The sequence below is a fragment of the Hippopotamus amphibius genome, chromosome 17 (assembly GCF_030028045.1).
Source record: "Hippopotamus amphibius kiboko isolate mHipAmp2 chromosome 17, mHipAmp2.hap2, whole genome shotgun sequence".
NCBI lineage: Eukaryota > Metazoa > Chordata > Mammalia > Artiodactyla > Hippopotamidae > Hippopotamus > Hippopotamus amphibius.
In genome coordinates, this window is record NC_080202.1 from 15,688,034 (window position 1) to 15,712,845 (window position 24,812).

The 24,812-nt window shown below is 54.1% G+C and overlaps 1 protein-coding gene across 7 annotated transcripts in view; it reads left to right on the forward strand.

Annotated features, from left to right (window-relative positions):
• MYO18A (myosin XVIIIA) overlaps positions 1 to 16,164 on the forward strand; it is a 92,479-nt gene extending 76,315 nt beyond the window's left edge. For 3 of the 7 annotated variants that reach the window (XM_057714026.1, XM_057714028.1, XM_057714030.1), the window contains 5 exons: positions 382 to 519; positions 2,766 to 2,951; positions 3,329 to 3,468; positions 7,435 to 7,557; positions 14,767 to 16,164. In XM_057714026.1, coding sequence (XP_057570009.1) covers positions 382 to 519; positions 2,766 to 2,951; positions 3,329 to 3,468; positions 7,435 to 7,557; positions 14,767 to 14,911 — 732 coding nt within the window. In that variant the 3' untranslated portion in view covers positions 14,912 to 16,164. Of the gene's footprint in view, positions 1 to 381; positions 520 to 2,765; positions 2,952 to 3,328; positions 3,469 to 3,594; positions 3,970 to 4,239; positions 4,285 to 7,434; positions 7,558 to 8,857; positions 10,138 to 14,766 lie in introns of those variants that run through there. The other 4 variants (XM_057714025.1, XM_057714029.1, XM_057714024.1 and 1 more) reach the window with 3 other exon arrangements.
• The last annotated feature ends 8,648 nt before the right edge of the window (positions 16,165 to 24,812 follow it).

Consider the following 24,812-nt stretch of genomic DNA (forward strand, 5'->3'; position numbering starts at 1 on the left):
GGGACCAACTCCCGAGCTCGCAGGCTAGCCCGCGCTCCTCTCTGCCATCAGTCCGTGTCTGCGAGTGCAAAGGCCTAGGCTTGGAGCTGCGTCACCATAGCAGACGTTTTGGCTTCAGCTGCCTCATTTCTCATTTCTGTTCCCTCTCTGGTCCTTAGCTTTCTCCTTTCTCTCCAAAGGGCAAAATCTGTGCCAGGCAGGGCCAGGTGGGGAATGCCTCTGGCTCAGGGCCCCATCCTTCCACCTCCCTGTGCATCTCTCCCTCCCTCAGCCTTCTAGTCACCATGGTGATCGTGCACTGGGGGAGGGGGGCAGAACCTGCCCCTTCCCTTTCCAGGCTCAGTTGTTTCTTCCCTTCCTGCCCCCACCCCCACCCCCCAGCTACAAGCCCTCCAGAGCCAGGTGGAGTTCCTGGAGCAGTCCATGGTGGACAAGTCCCTGGTGAGCAGGCAGGAAGCTAAGATTCGTGAGCTGGAAACTCGCCTAGAGTTTGAAAGGACCCAAGTGAAGCGGCTGGAGGTGGGTGCACGCTTCCCCCAGTCCCTTCCACAGCAGGCAGGGCCAATTGGCCCCAGCAGCTGAGCCACGCATGCTCAGCAGGGCTGGGCAGGCCCTCGGCCGCTCCTGCTGCTGCTCCGGGGAGGGCTCTGCCAAGCTGCCAGGCCAGCTGACGGGGCGGGTGCCTTCTCCCCCGCCCGCCCGGCGTGCTCTCTGGGCACCGTGGAGCCTGCCTGCTTTACATTCTGTTTCCGTGCTTGCTTTCTGCGAAGGGACCAGAGCAGCTTAGCTTTTCGTCTTCATATTTTCCTCCACCGTGCACTCCCCCCACCAGTCCCCTCACTGCTCTCCGGCAGGGTCATAAATATGCAGCGGATGGCGCCACTTCTGCAGGGGCTGGAGTCTGTCCTCTCATCTCACCGCTCGCTCTTTTCTCTCCCTTCCCTTTTTTTATTCCCTTTTTTCCCTCAATTCTGCCCACACTTCCCGTCTCTGCTTTTTCTCCTTCCCTCTTCATGTTCCTCCATTTTTGCTCCGTTTTTTCTTCTCCCTCTGTGTTTATTTTCTCCCCAATCTCATTCCCTTTCTCACCCTGACCTATTTCTTCCCTTCTCCCCATCGCATTCGTCCTCTCCCTCTGAATTTCATTCTCTTCCCTTCAACCCTTTTCCTTTTTCTGTTCACCTCCGTCTTCTCTTTCCATCCCTCCTTCCTCCCAGCTGTAATCTCCACCCTCCACATTTAATCCTTTCGGTTCCACTCTCCTGAAGCCAGCGTGTTCCAGCCCCCTCCCTTTCCAGCAGAGCAGGTAGGAAGAAAGAGGCCGGCAGAATGATCTCTCTGGGTTTACACCCCTCTCGCCCTATTTGAAGTGCTCCTCCTCCATCCCGAGCATGTAGACATCTGTCTGAGCACCAACAGGCCTCCATGGGAAGTGTGTTCATGGCGTGGGTGCTGAGGGGCGTCCCTGCCACCTCCCCATTAGTCCCTGAGTCGGTGGCGCAGGAAAGAGGGTGGGGATGGAAACAGGTGACTATGGTGGCTGGCAGTGGACATCACAGGGCATTAGTACCCTTGACCTTGGAAGAAAATACGGCTGAACCTTCCAAGACAGGGCCACAGTTCTCCGGAGAGCTGGAGAGAGTTAGAGGAGACCTAGTAATAGTCCGTGTTCTGCCTTGGTAATATTTTGATCCACATTTTACACGCAGGAAGGGTTAAGTAGTTTGCCTAAGGTCCCAAAGCTATCAAGGGGCAGAGGAGGCCGTTGGTCTGCTGGATGTACGATAGGACAGACCTGCTGCACTTGCCTCCTTTTCTCATGGGCCCCAGTCCCTTTCCTCAACTCTCTCATTATCCCTTCTGCTCAGAAAGACAGTGTTGTGGTTTAGATGCACAGAGTGTTAAATACATACGGCCCTTAGAGATGTAGCCTAGTGCTGTTATTTTAGAGACATAGAGGCTGGGGGCCGAGAGTGGAGACCCCATGGCCAGTCAGTGGTAGAATCAGGATTAGGACCAGAAGCGGCATTCTTCCCTCACCCTCTGCCCCAGTCTCCAGGTCATTTTTTGCTTAGCATCCTATGGCCCAGAAGGGAAAAATGTGTTCAAGTTTCTGGGGGAAAAGATTCATCAGGCTTAGAGGGATGGCTTTGTGTTTGGCATGTGATGACTGTTTAGTCTCCTCCTAATCCAGACTTCTCAGTAAAGCCATTTACTTCTGAGCCATTTACTTCTAGCTTTCGGAGCTTCTGGGTTTAGGGTCTCTGAGGGAGGCCCTACTGCCCGTGGAGGCCCCACACGTGGCATCAGTACAGTCAGGCCCAGGCTCTAGCCAGAGCCCTCCTCCAACCTAGGTGGTGATGGTGATGATAACAGCACCTTGCATCTCCCAGAGTGACTTCACATACATACCTTAGTCAGTCCTAAAAGACCTGGGGAGATTCCCTGGCGGTCCAGTGGTTAGGACTCCGTGCTTTCACTGCTGAGGGCCCGAGTTCAGTCTCTGCTCGGGGAACTAAGATCCCATAAGCCGTGTAGCCAAAAAATGAAATAATAAAAATTTTAAAAAGACCGCTGGGGAATAGGTGTTATTCTCCCCCTTTTGCAGAAGGGCAAAGGAAGCCGCCTCCGAGGGCTGTAGTTGCTTGCCCACCTAGCCAGGGAGCGGGGCAGCCGGAGCCGGACCCGGGCCTCCTGACTCCGGAGCTCCGCCACACCCCGCTGTCCACCTGGTTGATGGGTCTCCCTTCCCACCGCTCTTCCAGAGCCTGGCCAGCCGGCTCAAGGAGAACATGGAGAAGCTGACAGAGGAACTGGATCAGCGCATGGCGGCTGAAAACCGGGAGAAGGAGCAGAACAAGCGGCTGCAGCGGCAGCTCCGGGACACCAAGGAGGAGATGGGCGAGCTTGCCAGGAAGGAGGCCGAAGCGAGCCGCAAGAAGCACGAGCTGGTAACGCCCCTCACCCACGAGGCCCGAGGCTGGCAGCCCTCGGAGAAGCTGCTAAGCACACACCTCACCCCTGGACTTGTGGAGGTGGGCTGCAAAGAAACCATGGTTCAGAGAATTAGAGGGAAGAGAACATGTCAAGAACACAGTCCACAAAGCCTGAGGGCAGGCCAGGGGCCAAGGGTGGTACCGGAGACTCCATCAGGCAAGGCCAGGCCCCAAGAGCCCAGCAGCACCAGAGCAGAGAAAGCTCTGCAGGCTCTCGGCGGCACCCACGTGGGTGCTGCCTGGCCCAGAGAGACTTGAAGCCGGCCTTTTCTGGGGTAGCCAGATGAGAGACTGGCCCTCCTGTGGACCGGACTGCCCCTTCTCCCTCCTAGGAGATGGATCTGGAGAGTCTGGAAGCTGCTAACCAGAGCCTGCAGGCTGATCTGAAGCTGGCATTCAAGCGCATCGGGGACCTGCAGGCCGCCATCGAGGACGAGATGGAGAGTGATGAGAACGAAGACCTCATCAACAGGTGAGGGGCTCTGTGGCAACTGCGGCCGCTCAGAGGCCCTCTTGACTGCCTCCAGGCCAGGTAGAACAGCTGCCACCTGGGTCTCCCCACCACTGAGCCTCCAGCCCACCCTCCCCTCATTGCCAGACCCCAGCACGGACCCCGTCCCGCAGCAGCTGAGGGCTGGACAGGCGCTGCCCGGGTGAGACACCCTCCCCGCTTCCCCCCTGTCCTCCTCCCCAGGCCTCCCAGGGACCTGGCTCTCCAGCTCTGCCTATTCGAGATGAGTTATTCCCCTGTTTAGCTGCATTTCTGATGGCGCCTGCCCTACTCTGGAGAGAGCAAAGATTTAAGGGCCCTGGTGCCTTGTTACCGTGCCAGAGATTTTCTCTCATAAAACCCACCCAGGGAATGGTTTAGGAGAGAGATTTGTGGTCTTAGGCTGAGGAGGAAGTCACGAGGCAGGCAGATGGGCATTGGGGGTGGGTCAGGCCCTGGAGAAACTCCCAAGGCTGCCCTGGGTAGGACCCCCTGCCCCCCGCCCGCCCCAGACTTGCCCCATCCTACTCCTGGGCTGCGCAGGGAGCCTGCTCCTTTATTTAGGGCAAAGGGATGGTGCCTGTGGTGGCCTGCACCTCCCTCTGAGGACAGCACTGTCCTACCTCTTGGTCTCAGCCAGCCAGAGCCTTGTCTTGCTGAGGAAGGAGGGGTCCTCAGGTGGGGGAGTCCACCTTGGTTGACTTTTCTGTGTTCTTCTGGCCCGCTTGCCCACCATTTTCTTTCTGTTTCCAGTTTGCAGGACATGGTGACAAAGTATCAGAAAAGAAAGAATAAACCGTGAGGACTGGAGCGCACTTGCTCTCTGCCTCTCCTCGCGTGGTGTCTAACCACCCCTAACCCTGGGCTCCCGCCCTGCTGCATGTCGCATGTGGACACACAGCCTCTGCTCCTCCTCCGAGCTAGTCTCTCATGCTAACACGGCTGACTCTGTCCTAAGGGAGGCAGGGTGGCAGGCCGGGCCCTGCATCAGAGGCAGAGGGCAGACAATGAGGGTGCTCCACCTGGAAGGCTCGCTGGCCCCCACATCTTTGGTCGGCAGGATGGGGGCTCCGTCAGAAAGGAGAGCTCAGCCTCATTGGGCAGTACCCACAGTCTGCCTCCTGAGCTTCAGCTGCTCCTCTCTCAGAAACCAAGTGTAGCCGCTTCCTGGCCTCTTTCTCTGGGGAAAAGTCTTTGGGCTGGATTTCTTCCCATCCTTGGGCTCCTCTGGAGCCTGAGCTGCCTGAAAGGAGCAGGTATGTTTCGTTTTGAAAGGTCCGCCACCTTCTTTTGGCAGACAAGGGTAGAAGGTGAGGGGCAACTCACAGTTACTTGGGAGAAAGCATCCAGGCAGCTAATCACGGGCTGCTCTGCCGTGACAGGGGAAGGGAACACAGCCAGATGTGTTTACTTTACTCCCCGCGGGCACCTCGGGCAGGAGGAGGCCCCGGGCGTTTGTGCCGCTGCTGTCGGTCAGGTGGCGGGAAGCCCAGTAAATCCACCCCCTCTCCGTTTCCTTCTTTCTGGGTGGGAGCTGGGCAGCGGGTGCAGATGTGCGGGCCTTCAGGCGGATCGGGGCGATCCTCCGTCAGGAGCCACAGGGCTGGTCTTGGGAGGTTGTTATTCTAGCGCGGGCGTCGGGTTTCCTCCCCCACTGTCTCTTGCCTGGCAGGCCTCCTCCCCTGGCCAGGATGGGCTGGCGGCAGCGCAAAGGGCTCCGTGAGAGCTAATGATAAATGTAATAGTGTGTAACAGTGATAGAGGGCCGCTGGAGCCCGGTTGTCACACACAATTAATATCCCCCGCCGTTCTGTCTCCGTTTGTTTGTTCCCCTGCGATTCGGCTCCCAGTTAACTAATAGCACATGAGCCCGGACATAAATTGCATTTGACGCGAGGTTTAATTCCGACCATTTAAAATTTCAACTGCCCCCTGAGCCTGCCTGCCCCTGGAGTTTGTTTACGGGCCTGATTATTTAAGGAAAAGAATCCAAACATCCTCTATAAGCTTGAAACTAAAGGGAAGGCAAGGGCAGGCAGGCCAGCTTCTCAACCCATTTGCTGCTCTGAATGTAAGGAGGCAAATTCGTATTCTGGGCCCATGACTGTCTGTCCCCTGTGTGTTCCAGCCCTGCCATCCTTGGGCTGTAGGAGGACTGATAAAATGCGCATTTCAGATCATATTCTAAACTACTGCACACGCACGCACACACACACACACCAGCGTGTACTCACGCAGGCACACGGGGCCTGCAGTCCTAGCTGGGTTCCTGCTGATGGCAGAGGGGTGGTGTGGGTCTTTTCCTCAGCAGCTCTGGGCCCCAGCTCCAAGTTATTGAGCGAGCGTGCTAAGGCGGGCAGAAAAATAATGTTTCGATTTACTTAGAGATACAGTTGTTATTGCCATAACCTTAATGAAAGCAGTAAACAGCACAGTATTAAGAGAGATTTATACAGAAACGCTTTTAACATGTAGACATAGATTTTGCGATGCATACGGCACCTCCTTTCTAAAGGCAATCAATATGGTTATGAACGGTGGTGATAAATTACAGGCTCTGAAGCTAGAGAAGGAGGTTTTTTGCACTGGTGTATAAATCAGGTGGTATTGGCGTTCTACGGGACCCGTGCACCGTAGTAAATCTGCCAGGCTCAGACGGGCACGGGGCTTGCATTAGCAGTTTCGGGGCTGTCTGCTAAATTCCTGTTTACCTGGGGCATCAGCCAGCCTCGTCTTTGTTATAATTCTGTATTTGACGGAAGCCGATAAAATATGCCTCTTTATTCCCCTCCCCACGAGTCATGCTGTCTCACAATCCCCAGAACAGAGTCTGGTGGCTTCTTCTTCTGTGTGTGTGTGCGCACACACACACACACGCACGCCTGTGTGGCTATTTATTCAAGAACATAATTCAGGAATGGGGCTGCTCCTGTTGACACAGACGAAAGGAAATTTATATCAAGGAGAAATCCTAGCATATGCATAGCAGGGAACGTGGCGAGCAGACATTTTGCAGAATTCTAGAAGCATTCTCACTCAGAAGCCGTCTCCAAGCCCCTACTGCTTTGTGAGGAGCTCACCATGATTCCAGCTTCAGAATTTGACTCCTTTAGGCTTTCTTGCAAGTCAGGAGGGCTCAGGCCAGCTTGGCCAGAAAAAGCCCTTGGGGAGCAAGAGCTGGAGGCTTTCTGAGGGCAGAAGAGGAGATTGGGAGAGACAGACCCTTGTCTGGGATTTCTGGGCCCTGCTGGATCTCCAGGGGCAGCTCGAATCTTGAAGCTGTTATCATCCCCTCAGGAAATGCTGCTGCCCCTCCTTATTCTTTCTCTGTTTCTTCAGGGTCAAGGGGAGTCGCAGGATGGGTCTGGGATACGGCCTGTAGTGCCCAGATTGGCATTGCCATCAGCTCAGGAGACTCCAGGTTCAAGCTCACTTGAAGTTATAATGAAGCCCTTCTCTTCCCTGTCCCATCGCCAGCAGCCCAGCTCTTGCCATGAAAGCGTGGAAAGTGGCAGCAGCTGTAACCACATTTTGGGGAACAGGCAGACAAGAACAGCAGAATAGGCCTCAGGGAGGAGCTGAAGGACCCAGGACTCCTCTTTTTAACCAAGAGCCGTGTAGCTGTAATTGACGAATGGACAGTCTCCTTGTCGTTCTCATTGCCTTGGTTGCCTGAACAGCAGCCTGTCACAGAAAGGGGTGGAGGTGCCTCCGCGCTCCTCAGGACCTTCTTGGTGGCTGTCACACAGTGCGGCCTGCTGAGCGGGGCAGGGTCCTTGCCAATGGCGTGCTCCGTCTAACCTCTCTTGTTCTGACTCACTGGTGTGCATGCCCCCCTGCATCCCACCCCGCCCAAGACAAACCTGCTGCCACTTTGGTGCTGCCTCCTGGGCCGCGGGTGAGCACCTCTTCCCGGCCTTGCCCACCTTTCTGCGTCTCATCCCACAGCGAGGGGGACTCAGACGTGGACTCGGAGCTGGAGGACCGGGTCGACGAGGTCAAGTCGTGGTTGTCCAAAAACAAGGGGCCTTCCAAGGCGGCTTCCGATGATGGCAGCTTGAAGAGTTCCAGGTGAGCACGTGGCCTTGGGTGGGAGGAAAGGCCTCCTTGCGCCCCAGGGATGGATGAGCAGCATCTTGATCCCAGAGAGGGTGGGCCTCATGCCACCTGCACCTCTCTCTTGCCTGGCGTGTGCATGAGGGGCCCAGGCCTGCCCCCAGCGCGTGGGATGAGCATGGGAGTCCCGGTGTCTTCTTAGGGTCCGTGGCGCCCTTATTTTTCGTAGCTGATGTTTTCCTACCAGGCTCAGGGCTTTGGTTTGGCGTAGGTTTAACTTCATCCCTACTTATTCATTCAACAAATGTTGATTGAACTACCTGATGGTTTGGGCCCTTGGAATCAAGACTGAAATGGGGCACAGGGGGACCCTGGATCCCACAACCCTGGACAGGGCCAGTCCGGGCCAGCTGTGGACCTCTGAGGTCTTAGTAGGAATAGCAACAGAAGAGGGCCTGGTTCCCCTGACTCCCCAGTCACAGCTACAGACACATTTGTGTCTTCCTCTGCCCATTCTCTTCTTCCTCTAATCTTTTCACTCACGCTCCACCATGCTGTCTGCTAACACCCATCCACTGGGGGACCACGCTCCCCTATTTTCTAGCCCAGTCACAGTCTTCTGATTGCACAGGCAGCTACCCCTGAAATCCAGGACTCCCAATTCCCATCCCTCACCTACTGGCCAGCCCAGGTCCTCTGCTCCCACCCCATCCTGGGGCCACTTCCCTGCTGACATCCGCCTCCCAACTCAGAGCCCTCCTGCTCCCCCAGGGCACACCATTCCACCCCCTCCCAGAGACAGCACATGGGCTGGGGAGAAAAAGTAACCCCTCCTCCTCCAGGCCCCCTGAGGCGCCTTCCCAAGTCCAGCGCCTCACCGCCAGCACCCAGTGGCCCCCTCTAATTGGTTTAATTTATTCGGCCAAACAACATTTTGTTATTGCAGATAATGCCGCCTTCCCCGCCCCACTGCCGTTCACCGCAGCGTGGCACCAGGCTCCAGGTAGTTGACAATGAAATAAATTGAACTAAACGTTTTAGAGGGGAAAAAGTGATGAAATAGAACAATAGTCTAATTTACATGACATTCTCCATGAAGCTATTTTCACTGACGCAAATTATTTTGCTTCATTTCCTCCGACGCGCTCACCGCCACTTTGCCAGGGCTGCTGCGGAGTTCTCCTCCTTTCTCCTCCCTCCCCCGGTGTCTTTATTCTCTAGGTTTAATGCTTGTTCCTCTCTCTCTCATTCTCTCTCCCTGCCGCTCCTAATCCACCCCGGGTTCTCTCCTCCCCGACCTCACGTCCCTCGACAGAACGGCCCTCGACACCCTGGGGAAGGAGGGCAAGGGGGTGGAGGAGAGGCCGGCCTCGGTGCTGAGCTCCCTGAGCTACCGCAAGCGGCTCGCCCTGAAGGACTCCATCGGGGGCACTGGGGACGAGGATTCGCTCTTCACCACCCTGAGCGAGAGGCCAGCCTCCCCGGAGAGGCCCCCTCGGAAGGCCCGCGGGGGCCCCAGGGAGGAGCCGGGCCCGGGCAGGAAGTCCGAGGAGCCTGACGAATGCGGCTCCGTCTTCTCCGGGGTCGGGGGCCGCGCTAGCCGGGGGCTGGAGAAGCGGTGGGGCCCAGACTTTGACCGGGCCTCGGCCGTCTCCGCGCCCGTCAGCCGGGCCTCCTCGGCCACACGGCGTGGCTCTGGCGAGGACGAGGCCCGCTCCACCATGAGCTTCTCGCTGTCGGGCTCCCCCAGTTCCCGCCGCAGCACCTCCCGGCTCGACAGCCTGTCGAGGACCCTCAGCCCTTCCTTGGGCCGGGCCTCGGCCCTCCGCCGGGAGAGCCCCGATTCCCGCCTGTCCCTGGGCCGCAGCTGCCTGGATGATTGGGACGATGGTGCCAGTGTGGCCTTGAGTGACGCCCACTCACAGTATAGCCACCCGTCGCTGGCCCGCAGTCTGTCGGTGCCACCCCAGCCCCACGCCTCCGCCTCCGCCACGGATGAGCCTCTCGGCTCCAGCGTCCGCCCTGTCAGCCGTCAGTCCTACCTGGACCCAGACCTAGAGGCTGCCATCAATGAGGTCTTGAGCTACAAACCCGTCCCATTCCACCGGCGCAGCCTGGAGCCTGACTCCGAGGAGGAAGACCGGAGGAGCATCCAAAGTACCCGGAGCGCCCAACTGGACCCCCCGGAGCGAGCCACCAGCATCCGCCGCTCAGCCTCTGCTGCGGATGTCTCTCGGTCCCGCAGCAGTCGGAAGAGCCGGAGCAAGAGAAGGAGCAGCTCCAGCTCCAGCTCCAGCTCCGAAGATTCCTCGGAGCACAGGAGGCGGAAGAGGGGGCGCTCTCGAAAGAGCAAGAAGAAGTCCAAATCGAGAAGAAGGAGAACGGAGTCGGAGTCCTCCTCCTCCTCCTCCTCGACATCCAGTGGCTCCACTGTCTCAGGCCACAGCCGCTCGAGCGTGAAGAAGGGCCCGGCTGCGGAGGACGCGGAGGCTGGGCAGGCGCGCCGGCAGTCTCGGAAGGAGGAGAAGAAGCGCAAGAAAGAGGTGGACAGCCTGATGATGCGGTACCTGTACCGGCCCGAGAGCGACTAGCGCAGTAGGTGGCACCTGGCGTGGTGCAGAGCATGGCGTGTGCCACTCGGTGTGAACTAACGTGCTCCTGTCCCACCTGCCACCACCCAGGCCCTTCCTGCCTTCCTCGCCGGCAGGCCTGGCCTTGGAGAGCCTCCTGGCTACCTCTGATTGCGGGGCCAGCGGAGCTGGTTAGTCATTCTGAACCCTGAGCCCAGTCAGCTGAACTCGCTGGTGTCAGTCACAGCTCCCACTTATCAAGTCCTTACCCTGGGCCCGGGACCACCCCCCCCCCCCAGATACTTGCCATATTTTATTCCCTTAATCCTCACACTGACCCCATAACAAATGTCTGATTAGCCCCATTTTATAGAACAAGAAGCTGAGGTTCAGGAAGGTTAAGTCATTTGCCAGGGTTACATTGCTCGTAAGTGATGTTACCAGGATCTGAATAGAGTGTCTTCAGCTTGCCTTTAACCACTCCTCCATACAACCCCAGGCAGAGCACATGGGCAAAATGTTTCCTGTGTGTGCCTGGAAGCACCCATACGGAACTTCTGTCCATGACCCTGACAGGCTGGGCCCAGGAAAGGGCTCTAGCTGACCCCCGGGTGTGGCTTGGTACGTCACTGGCCATCCGTTGTTAAGGGGCCTTTTGCTCAGCTCTCCCCCACCCCCCCACCCCCACCGCCCTGCAGTGTCACCTTCCTCTCTGGCATGCATCTCAAGCCTAAGGATGCAGGGCTTACAGGGCTGCAGCCTCCACAGCACCGCACCCTGCAGCGGACCTGACTGCAGGGAGGAGATGGCTGACTCTCTCCCCACCCCTCCCACCCGAAGCCCACACGTGGGCGTCACCTCACAGCTCATCTTGTAAAGTTTTAATGACTAGAAATTAGCAGCTGCTGAGCAACAGCCCGCTCCTGGCTCTCCTGCCTCCCCCAGCCTTCTCCCTGTGGGGAGGGAGATCTAGCTGGTAGGCCCTTTATACCCACACCCCCACCTCAGAAGAAAGGCTAAGACTGACTCACTGGAATACCATTGTTGCCAGTTTCCCTGGTGGGCGGTGACATTTGGATCACCCTGGTTGTGTGACGCTGTTTTTGGCATGGTCCCTCCCCGGGCAAGCTTGCTGCTTCCCAGGAGGTATGACCCCAGAGCACAGCCCCCTGGGGTACGGACAATGTTTCCTAGATGCATGAACTAACACACACCTGTCGCATGCTGGTGGGCCTCTTGTGCAGTGGAGCAGCTGCACAGGCGCACGGACTTGGGCTGTGTTCTACCGAAAGGGACCAGTTTTGTTTTAAGGAGTGGAGCCCGTGGAAGTGAATGTTACCTGCAGCTATTTGGAGCTGTTTCCTGGTGGACAAGAACTGTGCTGGGATGGGATTGGGGCGATGGTATGGGGGAGGTGCAATTTGAACCCAGACCAGGCTCATGGCCAACTCAGATTCCGTGGGCCCCGAGCTGCTCCAAAACCAAGCCCTTGGGCTTAACCCTGCTCTGTCGCTCCCTCCACGTGGCAGGTGGCTGCAGGGTGTTCTGGGGAGAGCAGGAAGCATCTCAGTTGCACTAGGGGGCTGTTGTCAGCACCACAGTGAGAAAAGGCAGGGGTCATGGTAGTGTCCAACATCTCAGCCTTTCCCCTTCACAGCCCTGCGGAGTGCCCTGCTCCCCCAGCGTGGGAAATCAGCTAATGGGCTGTGGGAGGAGGTTTGGAAAGCAGAGAGGGCCAGGCCCTTCTGAGCACTGCACCAATACCTGAAGAGGGAGACGTGAGCCTAGGCAGGCCATCCCACACTGACCAGCAGCTGGTGGATTTCAGACCCCAGTGACTCAGCCCATCATCACCCTTGACCCAGCCAGAACAAAAACACATAAAGCCTGTTTCTTCCCTCAGTCACCAGCACAGTTCTTGTCCGCCAAGAAAACAGGAGTAGTCCTGAAACCTTACACACTGTCATCTCCAACAAGGGTTGGATTCACTGCAGGGAGAGTGGGCCCTGAGCCAGAAGCTAGCCAGCTAATACGGAGCTGGCAGAGAAGGGCCAGGGGAGGGAGGACCTAGCTGGTCTCCGCATGAACTGGCTTTGGGTGAATAAACTGCCAGGGGCGGGGGCGGAGAGGTGGCTTAGCTTCCCACCTGGTGATGGGGACCTGGGAGAATTCAGAACAGGAAAGCATCCATAGCAAAGGCGGGGGCGGGGGTGGGGGGGTGGGGCGGTGGCTGCCACCCTGGGCTCACCCGGCAGGAAGTAGCTTATGCACCAAATCATTTGTGACAGCCTTGAGCAGGAGACACTGGCTGGTGGGCAGGAAAGCTTTGGAAACCATTTGGTTAAAATGTTCAAATGGCAGCCCTGACTCTTGCCCTGGGGAAGGGGGCTAGCTGCCTGCTGTTCATTCTTCTGCAGCTGGGGCTGTAGTAGCCGCCAAGGAAACTGGCTAAAGAGCACGCAAGGCGGGAGCAGGGGGATCTCGTGGCTGCACAGAGCCGGGGAGAGGAGCCAGGCGTTCACCCCTCCCGGCTGCCTCTGCCACCGCACCCAGCATCTGGACGGAACAGAGTTGAAACCCAGCTGTCATTTATTCAGGTGTCTGGCCTGGGAATATGGAAGTGGGGGCTGCAGCCCCACTCTCAGGAGAGGTGTGAGGATAGAAAGGAGCACCCCATTTACATCTGGGTCCCAGCCCTGGCATCTGCCTCACCCTCCCTGTGCCCACAAAATAACCCCACGGTCTTTCCACAAAGCCCGTCCTTCCTTTGCCCAACAGCAGACCTCTGCCTTGGGTGCCCAGAAGGTCTGTCTAAAAACTGAAAATAAAATCAAGCTCCCACTAATTCAGAACTCAAACAATCCAACAGCTACATAACCCCAGTTTTTTTCTATGTTGCACAGTCATCGTTGAGCTTTATAATTTTGTCCCTGAGACACCCGAGTCCTTAAGTGCCTTTGGCCCGTCAAAGTATAAGACTCATTTATGTTCAGTCTAGTTTGTATTAAATGTGTTTTGTGCTATTCTGATTCCTTTAAAAATGGTAATTCATTCATGAGAAATACGATAACTATTAACCAGACTGCCCCATTCCTGAACCATTTTGCATAATTGAACATGTATTCTATCAGGCTCTTCCTTCTCCCCGGGGGAGAGGGAGAGAGAGGGAGAGAGAGAGAGAGAGACCTATCTTTACACATCCCCTGGGCTCTCACCCAGGCTAGTGGGGAGAATGCAGGTTTCGTCTTGTTTTCTCCTCGGGTCACCCGTCTGGCGGCAAGGTAGAGTCATCAAAAGGCTTTGAGGTCTAAGGTCCCAGGTTCAGATTTACACATTGGCTGTGTGACCTTGGGCAAGACGCTTCGTCTCTTTGAACCAGCTTCCTCATGACATTTTATGTGGTGAAGAATAAGACAGCACATCCGGAGCGTCTAAGACAGTGTCTCACATTCGGGAAAGAGTGATCAGACCCTTTCTTCACCATAGTTGGAAAAGCTGAGGGTGTGGTTCTTTCTTGCAGAATGCTGTTTCCTGCTCTTTTGGCTTGGAGATAGAAAAACTTTGAAAGGGCTGGGAAACGAGGGCCTTCCTTAGATTCTTAAATCAAAATTATAGGCAATGGGATCAGAGGATTCCTGTTTATCCTAGCGGAAGCTCTCTAGGATCCGGAAGCAGGGCTGTGTCCCTGGGAGCCCTGGGCATGGGCGCGCTGAGTGCAGGGCACTGGTAGGGGTGGAGCCACCTTGGGCCACGCGGTACTGAAACTACAGTGCACTTGGACTCGCAGAGGCAGCGGAGGTGGGAGGGGCAGGGGAAGGCCGCTCTAAGGCTTTGGAAAAGAAAGAAAAGAGAAGGTGACTGGAGGTGGAGATGAGATCCCACCCGTGCTCAACGCCATGAGTCTGCTCCATCCAGGGAATAATACTCCTTCACATCTTGGTCGGGGGAGAGTACAAGGCTCCCAATGGCCTGATGAAAACCTCGGGGCTGGATTATGGTCCCAGAAAGGGATGACTATGCCACCCTGAAACAGAGGTCTTGCCAGCTCCTACATCCTGAGTCTCCCTTCCTTGTGAGTAGGTGACATCATGGTCAAGGGCAGAAATTCTCACCGGCCTTAGGAAAACCTGATTAGGAAGAAAGGTTATAATCTGGGAGTATTCAATGGGGAAAGCCCCTCCTTCTTAGAAGGGATCTTTTTGGGAGTAACTTTACCAAGACAGTTTGTAGTCGTGTAATCACCAGACCTCCAGTCTCCAAGCCAATGCAGTCCTGTATCAGAATCTTCTGGGGAGGGAGTTGAAAATGAACATCCCTGGGTTCCACCCAAGAGCTAGCAAATCAGAACTTCTCAGGGGAAGAACCCGAGGATTTGCAACCAAATTCTTACTCGCATTCAGGTTCGAGACCCACTGCTTTTCAGCACCGCTTTCCTCGGAGATGTAAACGTTTTCAGAGTCAAAACGACGTGCTCCTTTCTCTTACTACTCTGAGTATCTTCTGGGGAAGCCAGAGAAGGCTTCTACTTCTCAGTTTGTGGCTTTGGGGGAATGCCGTGAGAGGGGTTGGGGGGGGCCTCCTCAGGACCAAAGGCTTTGGTGCTGAAGGTAAAGAGCATCCTTCCCTCTGTGACGTCATTTCTCTCTCCCTGCAGCCCCACCAGCTACTGGAAGTCCCTTGCCCCTGACCGGTCAGATGATGAGCACGACCCTCTGGACAGCACCTCCAGGCCCCGATACTCCCACAACTATCTGAGTGACAGCGACACAGAGGCCAAGCAGACAGAGACCAACGCATAGCCCAGGGGAGTGGTGCACACTCCTCCCACTCACGGCCAGCTGCTGCCACGGCACCTCTCCCAGGAAATGGCGGGGCATGGGTCTCCCCCACCTGACTGCTCATCTGCATGGGAAGCACCCCACCCGCTTTGGTTAGGGGGATTCCCAGGCTGTGGGTAGCTGAAGACTCCACGTGGAAGAGGTGGAGGGAAGCGCAGTTCTGAAAAGAACTTTCTGCTCCTGCCTTGGGCCACCGTGGGTGGTAGGTGACTTGGCACTGCATGGAGCTAGCAAGTTGACCTCCATCTCAGCCCCCACCCCCACCCCTTGCTCAGGGACGGCGGACAGATTGCCTACTGGGACATTCTCGGGTTGCTGGGTCCATGGGGAGTCGTTTGGGGTGGGAACAGCAATTCCTTCCCCGTGACTTGGGGTGAGGGCTTTCTCTTCTCAGTGCCTGCTGTCTTTTTACTTTTTAATTTAAATACCCAACCTCTCCATCGCAGCTGCATCCCTGAGAGTGGGAGGGGGCTGCGGTGGCAGCCAGCCCGCCTTCCCGCACCGGGAATGTCTAGGGGAATCTCAGCTTCATCTTCACTCTTCAGAGAGCAGTCCTTTCTCTGTGCAGCCGGAGAGACCGGTGAGCAGAGCTGGGCCCAGGTTCTTAAGAGTCCGCATGGGGAGGGACTCTCAGGTGCTTCTGGGTTCGGGTTGAGCAAGCCTACACAGACAGGGGTGTGTATGTACCAGCCGGAACTTCCAGCCCCCACCCCTCTTTGTCTCACCAGTGTGTTAAGTGCAATGACCTATTTAAGAGTAAACCCATCCCACCTACGCCAACTGGGGGCTTATCCAAGCACTGCCTCCCTCCCGCTCTGTCCCAGTTGCCTGGATCACAAGCTCAACTTGAGAGGGAAGGCCTTGGATGGAGGGCTTGTGATCAGAAACACTGAAGATGGAAGCTTTGATCAGTGCCGACGTGTCGTAGGTGCGAGTCCTCACCCTGTGTCCTGAGCCTGAGTCATTTTTCTTCTTCCCGTCACCCTGCCCACACACACTCATCCCAGACATGACAACCTGCGGACGGACAGTCCCAGCCCCCACCCTAAAGGTCATCCCACCAACGCCACCAGACGGGGGCCCGAGGGCAGTGCCCGGTGCCGCTGCCATCTGCTGTCCCCCCCTTCTCTCCTGCAATTGGTTTGTACTCATTGGGCTGTGCTCTCCTCCCTGTTTACCTGATGTAAGGAAATAAATGTCCTTTTTCTCCTGGCTCTGCCAATTTTCCTGCCTGTTCCTTCAGGCTCAGGTAAAGTCCAGGGTGGTCACTGGGGAGCACAGTGAGGACTCTGGTGGGGACCTGGGGGAATCACCCGTGTCTCTGACCTGCTTCCACGTCAGGCCAGTGCCACTCAGAAAGCTTTGGCAGGTCGTCTGGAGCAGGCAGAGGTAGTGGACGAGAGGATGGGTCAAGAAAGACACAAACCCCATCTTTTATTTTAAGAGCCTGTGGATTGTAATTCAGGTTGGCAGAGCCATCCAGGCCTCCACTCGGGAATGTTGAGGTCCCTCTGTTAAATCTCGTCAATTACAGAGATCCTAGCTTTTCTCTCTCTCTCTCTTTGAGGGATGTAAGCTCTTATTAGAATTTTTTTTTTTAAGTTTAACTTTAGTCATTCCAAAGATGACTTTCTGATCAACACTTGGCAAAACTCTCTCTAGCTTCCAACCCCATTAGCCACAGGGCAACTTGCATAGGCTGGGTGTGCTGGCTTCTCCACCCTGCTCAGTCTCTGCCTTCATGCCCCAGTCTACATGTGGTCCCCTCACTGACAGCTGAGAGGCAGCAGGCAAGAAACAAATGACTCCCTTCTCTTCCTCTACCTTCTGTAATGGGACCAGTTATAATCCCTGCATGCAGGAAGTATCTACAGCTGGTCAATCAGGCTCCCCTGGTTTGGACAGGTAGGCAGGAAAGGGTATCAGACAGGCCTAATGCTGACACTGGTGATGTCAGCCACCCAGAAAGGGGCAAGAAAGGGAAGGTGGGAAAAACATCATCCCCAAAATGAACGAGAAGTGTGAAGTGGCTCCATCTTGAACGAAAGAAACTGCCCCCGAGGTTGAACACAGAAGACAGTAAAAGTGAAGTTACTTTTTTTTTTTTTTTTAACTGCTGGCTCCTTGTGTTCAGTTCTGCCACTCACATCTTTTACTCCTTTCAAAAAGCTTGGTGCATTTTTTTTTTCTAGGAACTAGTGTGACAAAAGTCCCTGCTACCTGCAGACAAGATCCCAACTCTGCTCACCCACACTGACCCAGGCCTCTGGTTAATTAGAAAGTCTCAGCATCAACCTCTAATAGCCTGGCCTAGGGCAGAGGGCTCTGTTTAGGTCAGAAAATATGTATTATTCATCTGCTCCTTCACTCAGCAGTCAAATATTTCATAGCTGCCTGCTATGGTCTAGGCACTGTTCTAAGTGCTGGGGATGGCTGAGGTCCCTTCCTTCATGGAGGACTAAGACACACAAAATATGTACTGCACCTCCTAATATGTGCAAGCTTGGGGTGAGGAGAGAGGAGTAAATCATAGTGTTTGTCCTCCAGGGGCTCTCAGGTAGGGCAGATCCCTTGGGAAATAATTACATGAGACATAGAAGGACAAAGAAGTTGCTTTGGGCATGTTATGTGGGGGGAGACAGTCTCACTGAGAAAGGGTGGGGAGGGACTGGGAAGGCTTCTAAAAGGAGCTGGTATTTTGAGCTGGGGCTTGAAGAAAGGATAGCACTTTCATAGGTAGAAACTGCTGGGATAGGTGTGCTGGAAAGAAAGAAGAACTTAAGCAAAGGCCTTGAGGCAGGGAAATATAGGTGATGGCAGGAAACTCCACAGGCTGTCTGGGGAAGCTGGGCATCACCTCACATGACCAACACTTCTCCAAGCGGCAGCAAAGGACTTCAGCCAGCATGCTGGGCTCCAGACTGGGAAGGAGGCAGTTCCCTCTGCACAAACTCCCCAGGGGAGTCCAGGGGCCTTTGAGGCCATCAAAGCCCATCTTCGTTTTGGGGTATGCCTTCAGAGCTCTGTAAGCGCCTGCCCTCACCTGTACACACATGGTCACTCTGGTCCCTAAGATGTAAGTGATTCCCACAAAGCAGGCAGCAAATCTGTCCCTGTGCCAGGCTCAAAGCCGCCTCTCTAATCTCAGACCCTCAGGATTGCTCTGACTCCTCGATAAGAGGCATGGGCAGGGGCGGGGGGGTAGGGACTCTGTAAGACTCCCCGTGGTGCCCAGTCTGTGCCCACAGATGACAGCAGCACGCAGTGACTCCGAAACTACCTCCTTTCGTCCTGTGTCCTCTTGGCAGATGATCCCAGTTGTCCTTCCCCCGTGCCCCGCCCCCATGCCTGGTGGCACAGACACTTAGCGATTTGCTCCTTAATTGTCCCCCAGCTAGGCTGCGCAGATGCCACTCTTTAATCTCTCCTGATAAATGAATCACGCCGCTCCTTTAATCATATGTTCATATCCAAGCCAATTTGAATCAATTTGGCAGGGAGTGTGTTGCAAGAGATGCTATGACTGCTGCTTCTGCCCCCCAGGGCCCCAGAGCCAGCGCGTCTGCTGTCCTCACCCTCAGCAAAGAGCCCAGGAGGCCCATCCAGGGGAAGGATCGCCTACCTGAGTGATGGGGACTTTTCAAAGTCAATCACTCACTCCTGTCCTCCAAGCAGGCCCCTGTGGGACTGGAGGGAGATGGATTCTCTCAAAGGCCTCAGAAGTGGGAGGGACAGGGTGAGTCCACACCTTCGCTGGTCATTGAATAAAGGGCCCCATTATCACCCCTGGGAGAAAGTGCTGCCTTAAATCTAACCCTAATCCTTTCTGTGCCCCTTTCATTTTCCTCTGAGCTGGTTCTCAGGGAAGCTGCAACACTTCATCACCTTTTTACATAGCGATGAATTCCAGACCAGTCTATGATCATTCGTCCTTGCCTGCTCCTGCTACTGGCTGCCACCCCAACGCCTTTCATCTTTCCCCAGGAAGTCTTTTCTAAATCCTCCAGCCTGGTGGGCCGTCCAGGACATGCTTAGTAATGCACCAAGTTCTGCCACGTTTGGGGCCGCTGCTTTATTCACCTACATGTCCGTCGACCCTAGTGCCCTAGTGGAAACAAGACAAAACCAGACGAATAAAACCTGCTAAACTGGGCGCTTCTGCCGCGAGCACTGAGAACTTGGAGAAGAGCCTTGACCTCTTGGGCCTCAGTTTCCCCATCTGTAAAACAAGGTGGCATTGCTGGCAAGAATCTTTTGGCTCCTAGGTTCGGACAGAGCCCCTCAATGCTGCCAATAAACCCTCTCCCCCTACCTGTTTATCACCCTCGGTGAGAAGTAGGAGGGACCGACCGGTGGCGCTAGTGGGGCCGCGAGACCCGCGTGCTGGGGGGGTGGGGGTGGGGGTGGGGGTGGGGCAGACGTCTTCTAGCGCAAGAGCTGTCTGGGCTTGGTTCCGGCCAGCAGCCCGGATGCGCCTCCGTGTCCTCTTCACTTCCTTTCCGTTTTCCTGGCGGGCTCTGCCTTATCCAGGCAGGCTCCCTCCGGTTCGCTGGGAACCCTGGCGTATTAGCATATTCATATCTCATTTGCATGACCTCGGCCTTCCGAGCGCGGGACCTCTGGCTCCGCCCCCGCCTGGAGGTTTTTCCCGCTCTTCCCAGAAGCCACTCCCCTTAGAAGTTGCTAAGCCGCTGACAGGACCGAGCCTGCGGGCGTCGCCCTTTAAGGATTCCAGAAGCATAAGGACCGGTCTCCTCGCGCAGCAACCCGCCCATACCGTTTCCCGCCCTTTTAAGGGCTCCCGAAAGTCCTCGGCAGGAGCTGAGGCTGATGTAGGGACTGGGGCTGAGGGCGCCTGGCCGGCCTGTCAGTAGTGACCCGGAGGATGAGGCGGATAAAACCAGTATAACCGCGGTGAGCACTTACTGTGTCCCCAGCGCTTATGCACTTGGCCTGCATAATCTCATTTAACCTTTATCACAACTCCGTGAAGTGGCGTCCCGGGAGGAAGCAGGCTCAGAGAGCTGCCGTCCATTCTAGCAGCGTCCTCAGCTTGGTTCCAGCAACTGGCCACAGGCGTCTTCCGGCTACTCTGGCCTCGTCAGAGGATGAAGGGAGAGGTGAGAAAGCCAAGAACGGCTGTCATGATCCTCATCTTAAATTGCTGTGGGCCTGGTATTCACCGAGGCCTGCCCTTAGGAAGGAAGAGCTTCTTGACCATTTAGGGGGGAAATGTCAGCCTCACATGTGTATTGCTCCTTACAATTCTCAGAGCATCCCCCATACATGATGCCATTTGTACTTCAAGAACACGGTGCCAACAATATGAATAACAGTTCCACGTGGCCCGGAAGGCATATTTTAAGCTCTATTCACCTCAATCTAATTTCATTACAGTACAATGGAACAATCCAGACCATTCTCTGAGATTTGATCTGGGAGGAGTAATTTCCAGACCAATAGCCATTTTGGAGTTAACAAGGATGCTAGATTTATTTAGAAGGAATTTTACAGAGAAATTGAGTCTTCTGTAGTGTAAGCCCCAGTGATGGGTCATATACATGAGGGAGATTTCAAAAAGGATGTGTGCTTTGCAATTGAAGTCAGTGACATAAATCTCCCAGAGGAATACTTAAATGTGCAGATCGAATTTGCTTTAGATATCAAAAGTCAGCTATGACAGTTTTACCCAAAAAAAACCCTCAAAAAGGATATTAAGTTTTGACACCATCCAGGCAAATTATATCTGAGGTGGTTTAAGAGTCAAAGAGTTTCCACATTTTAATAAATTTTTATGTTTTGTGCCACATCTATGATCTGACTAGATTAAAAGAAGAAGCAAATGGATTTGGGGAAGAGAGGACACTAGGGAATTTGAAAGTGGAGAATTAAAAAAAAAAAAATCCTGGTATGGAAATACAGCCAATAGCTTCAGAAATATTACCTCTTTGAAAGACAGGTCAACAACTGATAACCAGGCAAATATAAAAATATAAGTGATGAAATAGGCCTCATGGCTCATATTTAATCCTGGGGACTGGCATCAGTGGCAGGTTGGCACCCTTGCTTAAAGCCTGCTTCTGCACCCTGTGAGAATACTGTCCTCTGGAGAGCAAGGGAGACTGACCCTAGTGAGTGGCACTACCCTGGAAGGTTCTGCACTAGAAGCAAGGTCCATGACCTGCCTTTGAGGGTCCAGGAGCTCATCTGTGGAGGCTGGTCTTTCCAGTGGACCACATTCTGAGCCACTGGGCAGGATTTAGTAGTAGGAAAGGAGCTTCTTCTCCCAGGAACTGGCAAAATAAGCCTAGAGAACCAACTTAAATGTGAGGCAGTCTTAAGCTCTGTGAATGGGTTCCTAAGGGAACATGTACACATGACAAAAGTACATGTGAAAACCAGACACATAGATAAATATTAGATGAGATTTCTGAAAACTAGAAATAGCTTTATTTGGGCATATGAGGTTATAGATGAACTATCTGTGCTTATAATAAAGTTAAGCAGTGCAGATGTGTGTGTGTCAAACACCAAAGAAGGCCCCAAATTGTCATATTAGTGTGACTATAAGAGTAGCATCTTTCCCGGCATTGCATATATAGAAATAGTAGCCATGAGGGGGTAAACCATGTGGCAAAGCTGCTTAGAAACTGCTTAGATCCCTTGCTCAGGGAAAGCCATTCTTAAAGCAGCAGGCGTCTCTTGGCATGGCTGAGAGTGGAAGCTGGAAGAGTAACAGATTGGAGGGTGGAACTTGAACAGGGTATTTAAGGGAGAGGAGCACCGGGGGAGGGGGAGATACGAGCATCCAGATCTGGCCTCCCATGCAGACTGCCAGCCCTGCAGGTGACAGGTTTAGGCGAGGAGACTCGTGTTGACGAAGGGATTGGTGATGGAGTAGGGTGAGGAGAAGCCAAGAATCAAGAAGGTCATTTAGGACATTTGTGTCATGGTTATATACTTTTTTTTTTTTTTTAAGCTCTGTAAGGGTGGATATGATTCAATAGCTAGACTGTGCCTGCCTGGCTAATGGATTCCTGCTTCTCATACCTGACTCCATCTAAGAAGGTTTAGCCCCTTAAGGAAAAAATATTTTCATTGTTTCAGAGAGTCAAGTGACCGGTGAGTTCTCTGAGAAAATGAGAAGGTATTGGTTTTAGAAGGGGAGGACTGGGGGTTCAAATCTTGAAGAAGATCTGAGGAGTAAGTCTCCTGGGTCCTGGAGGTGATCTTCATTTCCCTCCCCGCCCCCACTCCTTGCTCCCCAGTAGAAATCAGCTACAAATCTCAGCTTGTTGGGAACAGATGGCCTTGGCTGACGAATAAGCCACCGCAGGCTGCTCCACCTGTTCTCGGGCTGGAATAATCAGCTCGAGACAAACATCGGCGCTGAAATAACTCATGGCAGCGGGTGATGCGCAGGCACAGATTCCAAAAATCTCTTAAATAGACCCCCTCCAACTCTCTCCCCTCCCCAGCCCCTAGAGGCCATCAGGGGAAGGTAATGGAGCGGAGAAGAGAGATAGAGCCCCAAGCTGAGCGTGATGGTGGAGCTAGTGGTTCCTCCGGTGGAGGTGGGGTGCGAGCCGGGCTGAGGTCTGCGTGGCGGGGGCAGGGCGGGGCGGGGGAGGGAATACCTTGCACCTCGGTAGGGCGGGAAGTTATTTCTCAAGAGCATGTGGAGAACGTGGGAATGGTTGGTCCATGTCAGGGACAAGTGTGACGAGATCCAAACCTGTTGGGGAGAGTAGAAAACTGAGAAATTGGGATTCTTGTGAATGTGTTTGTTAAAGAAGTGATATGCAAATGAGATCAAGCTACCCGCGAATTTCTCAGCAGCTCAGACAACTCTGCCGGCAGCCTCTGGGGGTGGCTGCCTGGGTGCCCGTACTTCTGTGGATTGGTGTTCAGCCTCCCCTCACGTCCTTGATGAAGTCTGCTGGGTTAATGTTCCCTGGCAGAGGCAGATGAGCCCGTCGGGGGAGTGACAGCGCTGGGAAGCAGTGGTGACGGCAGTGGAGCGCGGGGCGGGAGGTTGCCTGCTGAGATGCGGGTTTGGCTCCTACGGAGTCAGTCAAGAGAGGTCAGGGATTGAGAAAGAAGACAGAGGCTGATTCCTTGCTCTGGGTGCCTCAGGCAGGAGGTTCCCCTTGTTCCAGCCTCCTGGCCTGGTGCATAGAGCTTGGGGGCTCAGAGTCCCCAGAGGCTGTGCTGGGGCAGGGGAGGGAAGCCTGAAGGGCTTTTGGACACCCCCAGTGCATCTCTGCCAGCTATGGTTCCCCCCAAGTGGTCCCTGTGACTCTGCCTGAAGCTTAGGGTGTTGGAGGACAGGGCTCTCACCTGTCATTTAGGGTCCCACAAACCTGGTCTCCTTAAAGCCAGCTGTGCCCACAGAGGTGCCATGGTGGCCCCTTTCCTGCTGAGTGCCTGACTTCTGTGAGTCTCACCTTGCTGTATATTAGAAACTGTTTTTGTTTTGTGTACAAAGGGTGAAAAACATAGTATAGTGAACTTTATCCACCAAACAGCTTCAACAATTATCAGAAGAGAGTGAATTTTGCTTCATCAGACCCTACCCATCTCCCCATTCCCTTGGATTATTTTGAAGCAGACCCCAGATACGATATCACTTTGTTACAATGAAGATATTTGTTTAGTATCTATCCCTCAAAGAAAAGAAAATGACTCCTTAAAAATGTAATCACAACACTCTTACCACACCTAAAAAAATTATCAATAATTCCAGTGTACCAAATATCCAGTAAATGTTTAAATTAAATTTTCCTGATTTTACATATTAATAATGTAATAAATTATGTATATATAATATAAGTTGGTTCAAATCAAGATCCAAATAACATTGAGGAGCTTTCTTCTTTTTTTTTTTTTTCACCACTCCGCACAGCATGTAGGATTTTAGTTCCCCAACCAGGGATCAAACCCACATCCCCTGCATTTGAAGTGTAGCATCTCAACCACTGGACTGCCAGGGAAGTCCCATCATTGAGGAGCTTTTAAAGAAATACTAATGTGCCCAGAGCCTTCTCCCTTGGGGACTCTGATTTAATTGGCCTTGGGTGGGGCCCAAGCCTCATATTTTTTAAAGCTCTCTTGATGGTTTTAATGTGCAGCATGGGTTGAGAAATGCTCTACCATTCCCCCTACCAGTTGCCTGCCAACTCGTCCTTGTCCAGGCTGTTAGATGCTTCTCCTGCCTCCAGCCAGTAGACCAGAGCAGTTGGCACTAATATGCTTACCTGGAGGAGTCAAGCCCATCTTTTCCAGGCTCCTCTTTCCAGGTGGGCTCAACTCTCTATGGGCACAGCATTCCTTTTTCTACAAAGTCACATACCATGTAGGCCTGTTCCTATCACTTTCTCCTCTAATATATGCTTGGTGTCTGTTCTTGCCTTGCAAGCATAGCAGATTTTTTTTTTTTTTTTTTTTGTGAAAATAGCAAAATTCCTGCCTCAGGAAAATGTGAGAACTTCCCTGGGGGCAGTTCTCATTTGGCTGCTCAAGTGGCTCCATGCTAAACTCAGAGAGAAGCCTGCTGGGGGCTTGGCAGCAGATGTAAGGGAAACCAGGGATTGAGTGGGACTTGAACCCAGCACATTTTGGGGAATCTAAGAAACCTTCCTCTCCTGAAGATGTTGGCCTCCGAAGCATTTTAGAGAATTATGCCCACGTCCCTAGCTCCTAGCCGTCTGCCTGCCTTCCCGGGGCTGCTGCTTCTGTTCGTTCCCCTGCCCCTCAACTCCGCCTGCCTTTTGGATTTGTTCCTCCCTCCTGTGTCCCCCACTCCATGCCTCACTGAATGTTGGTGAAACAAATCTAGTCTAAAATAATGAGCAATCAGCTA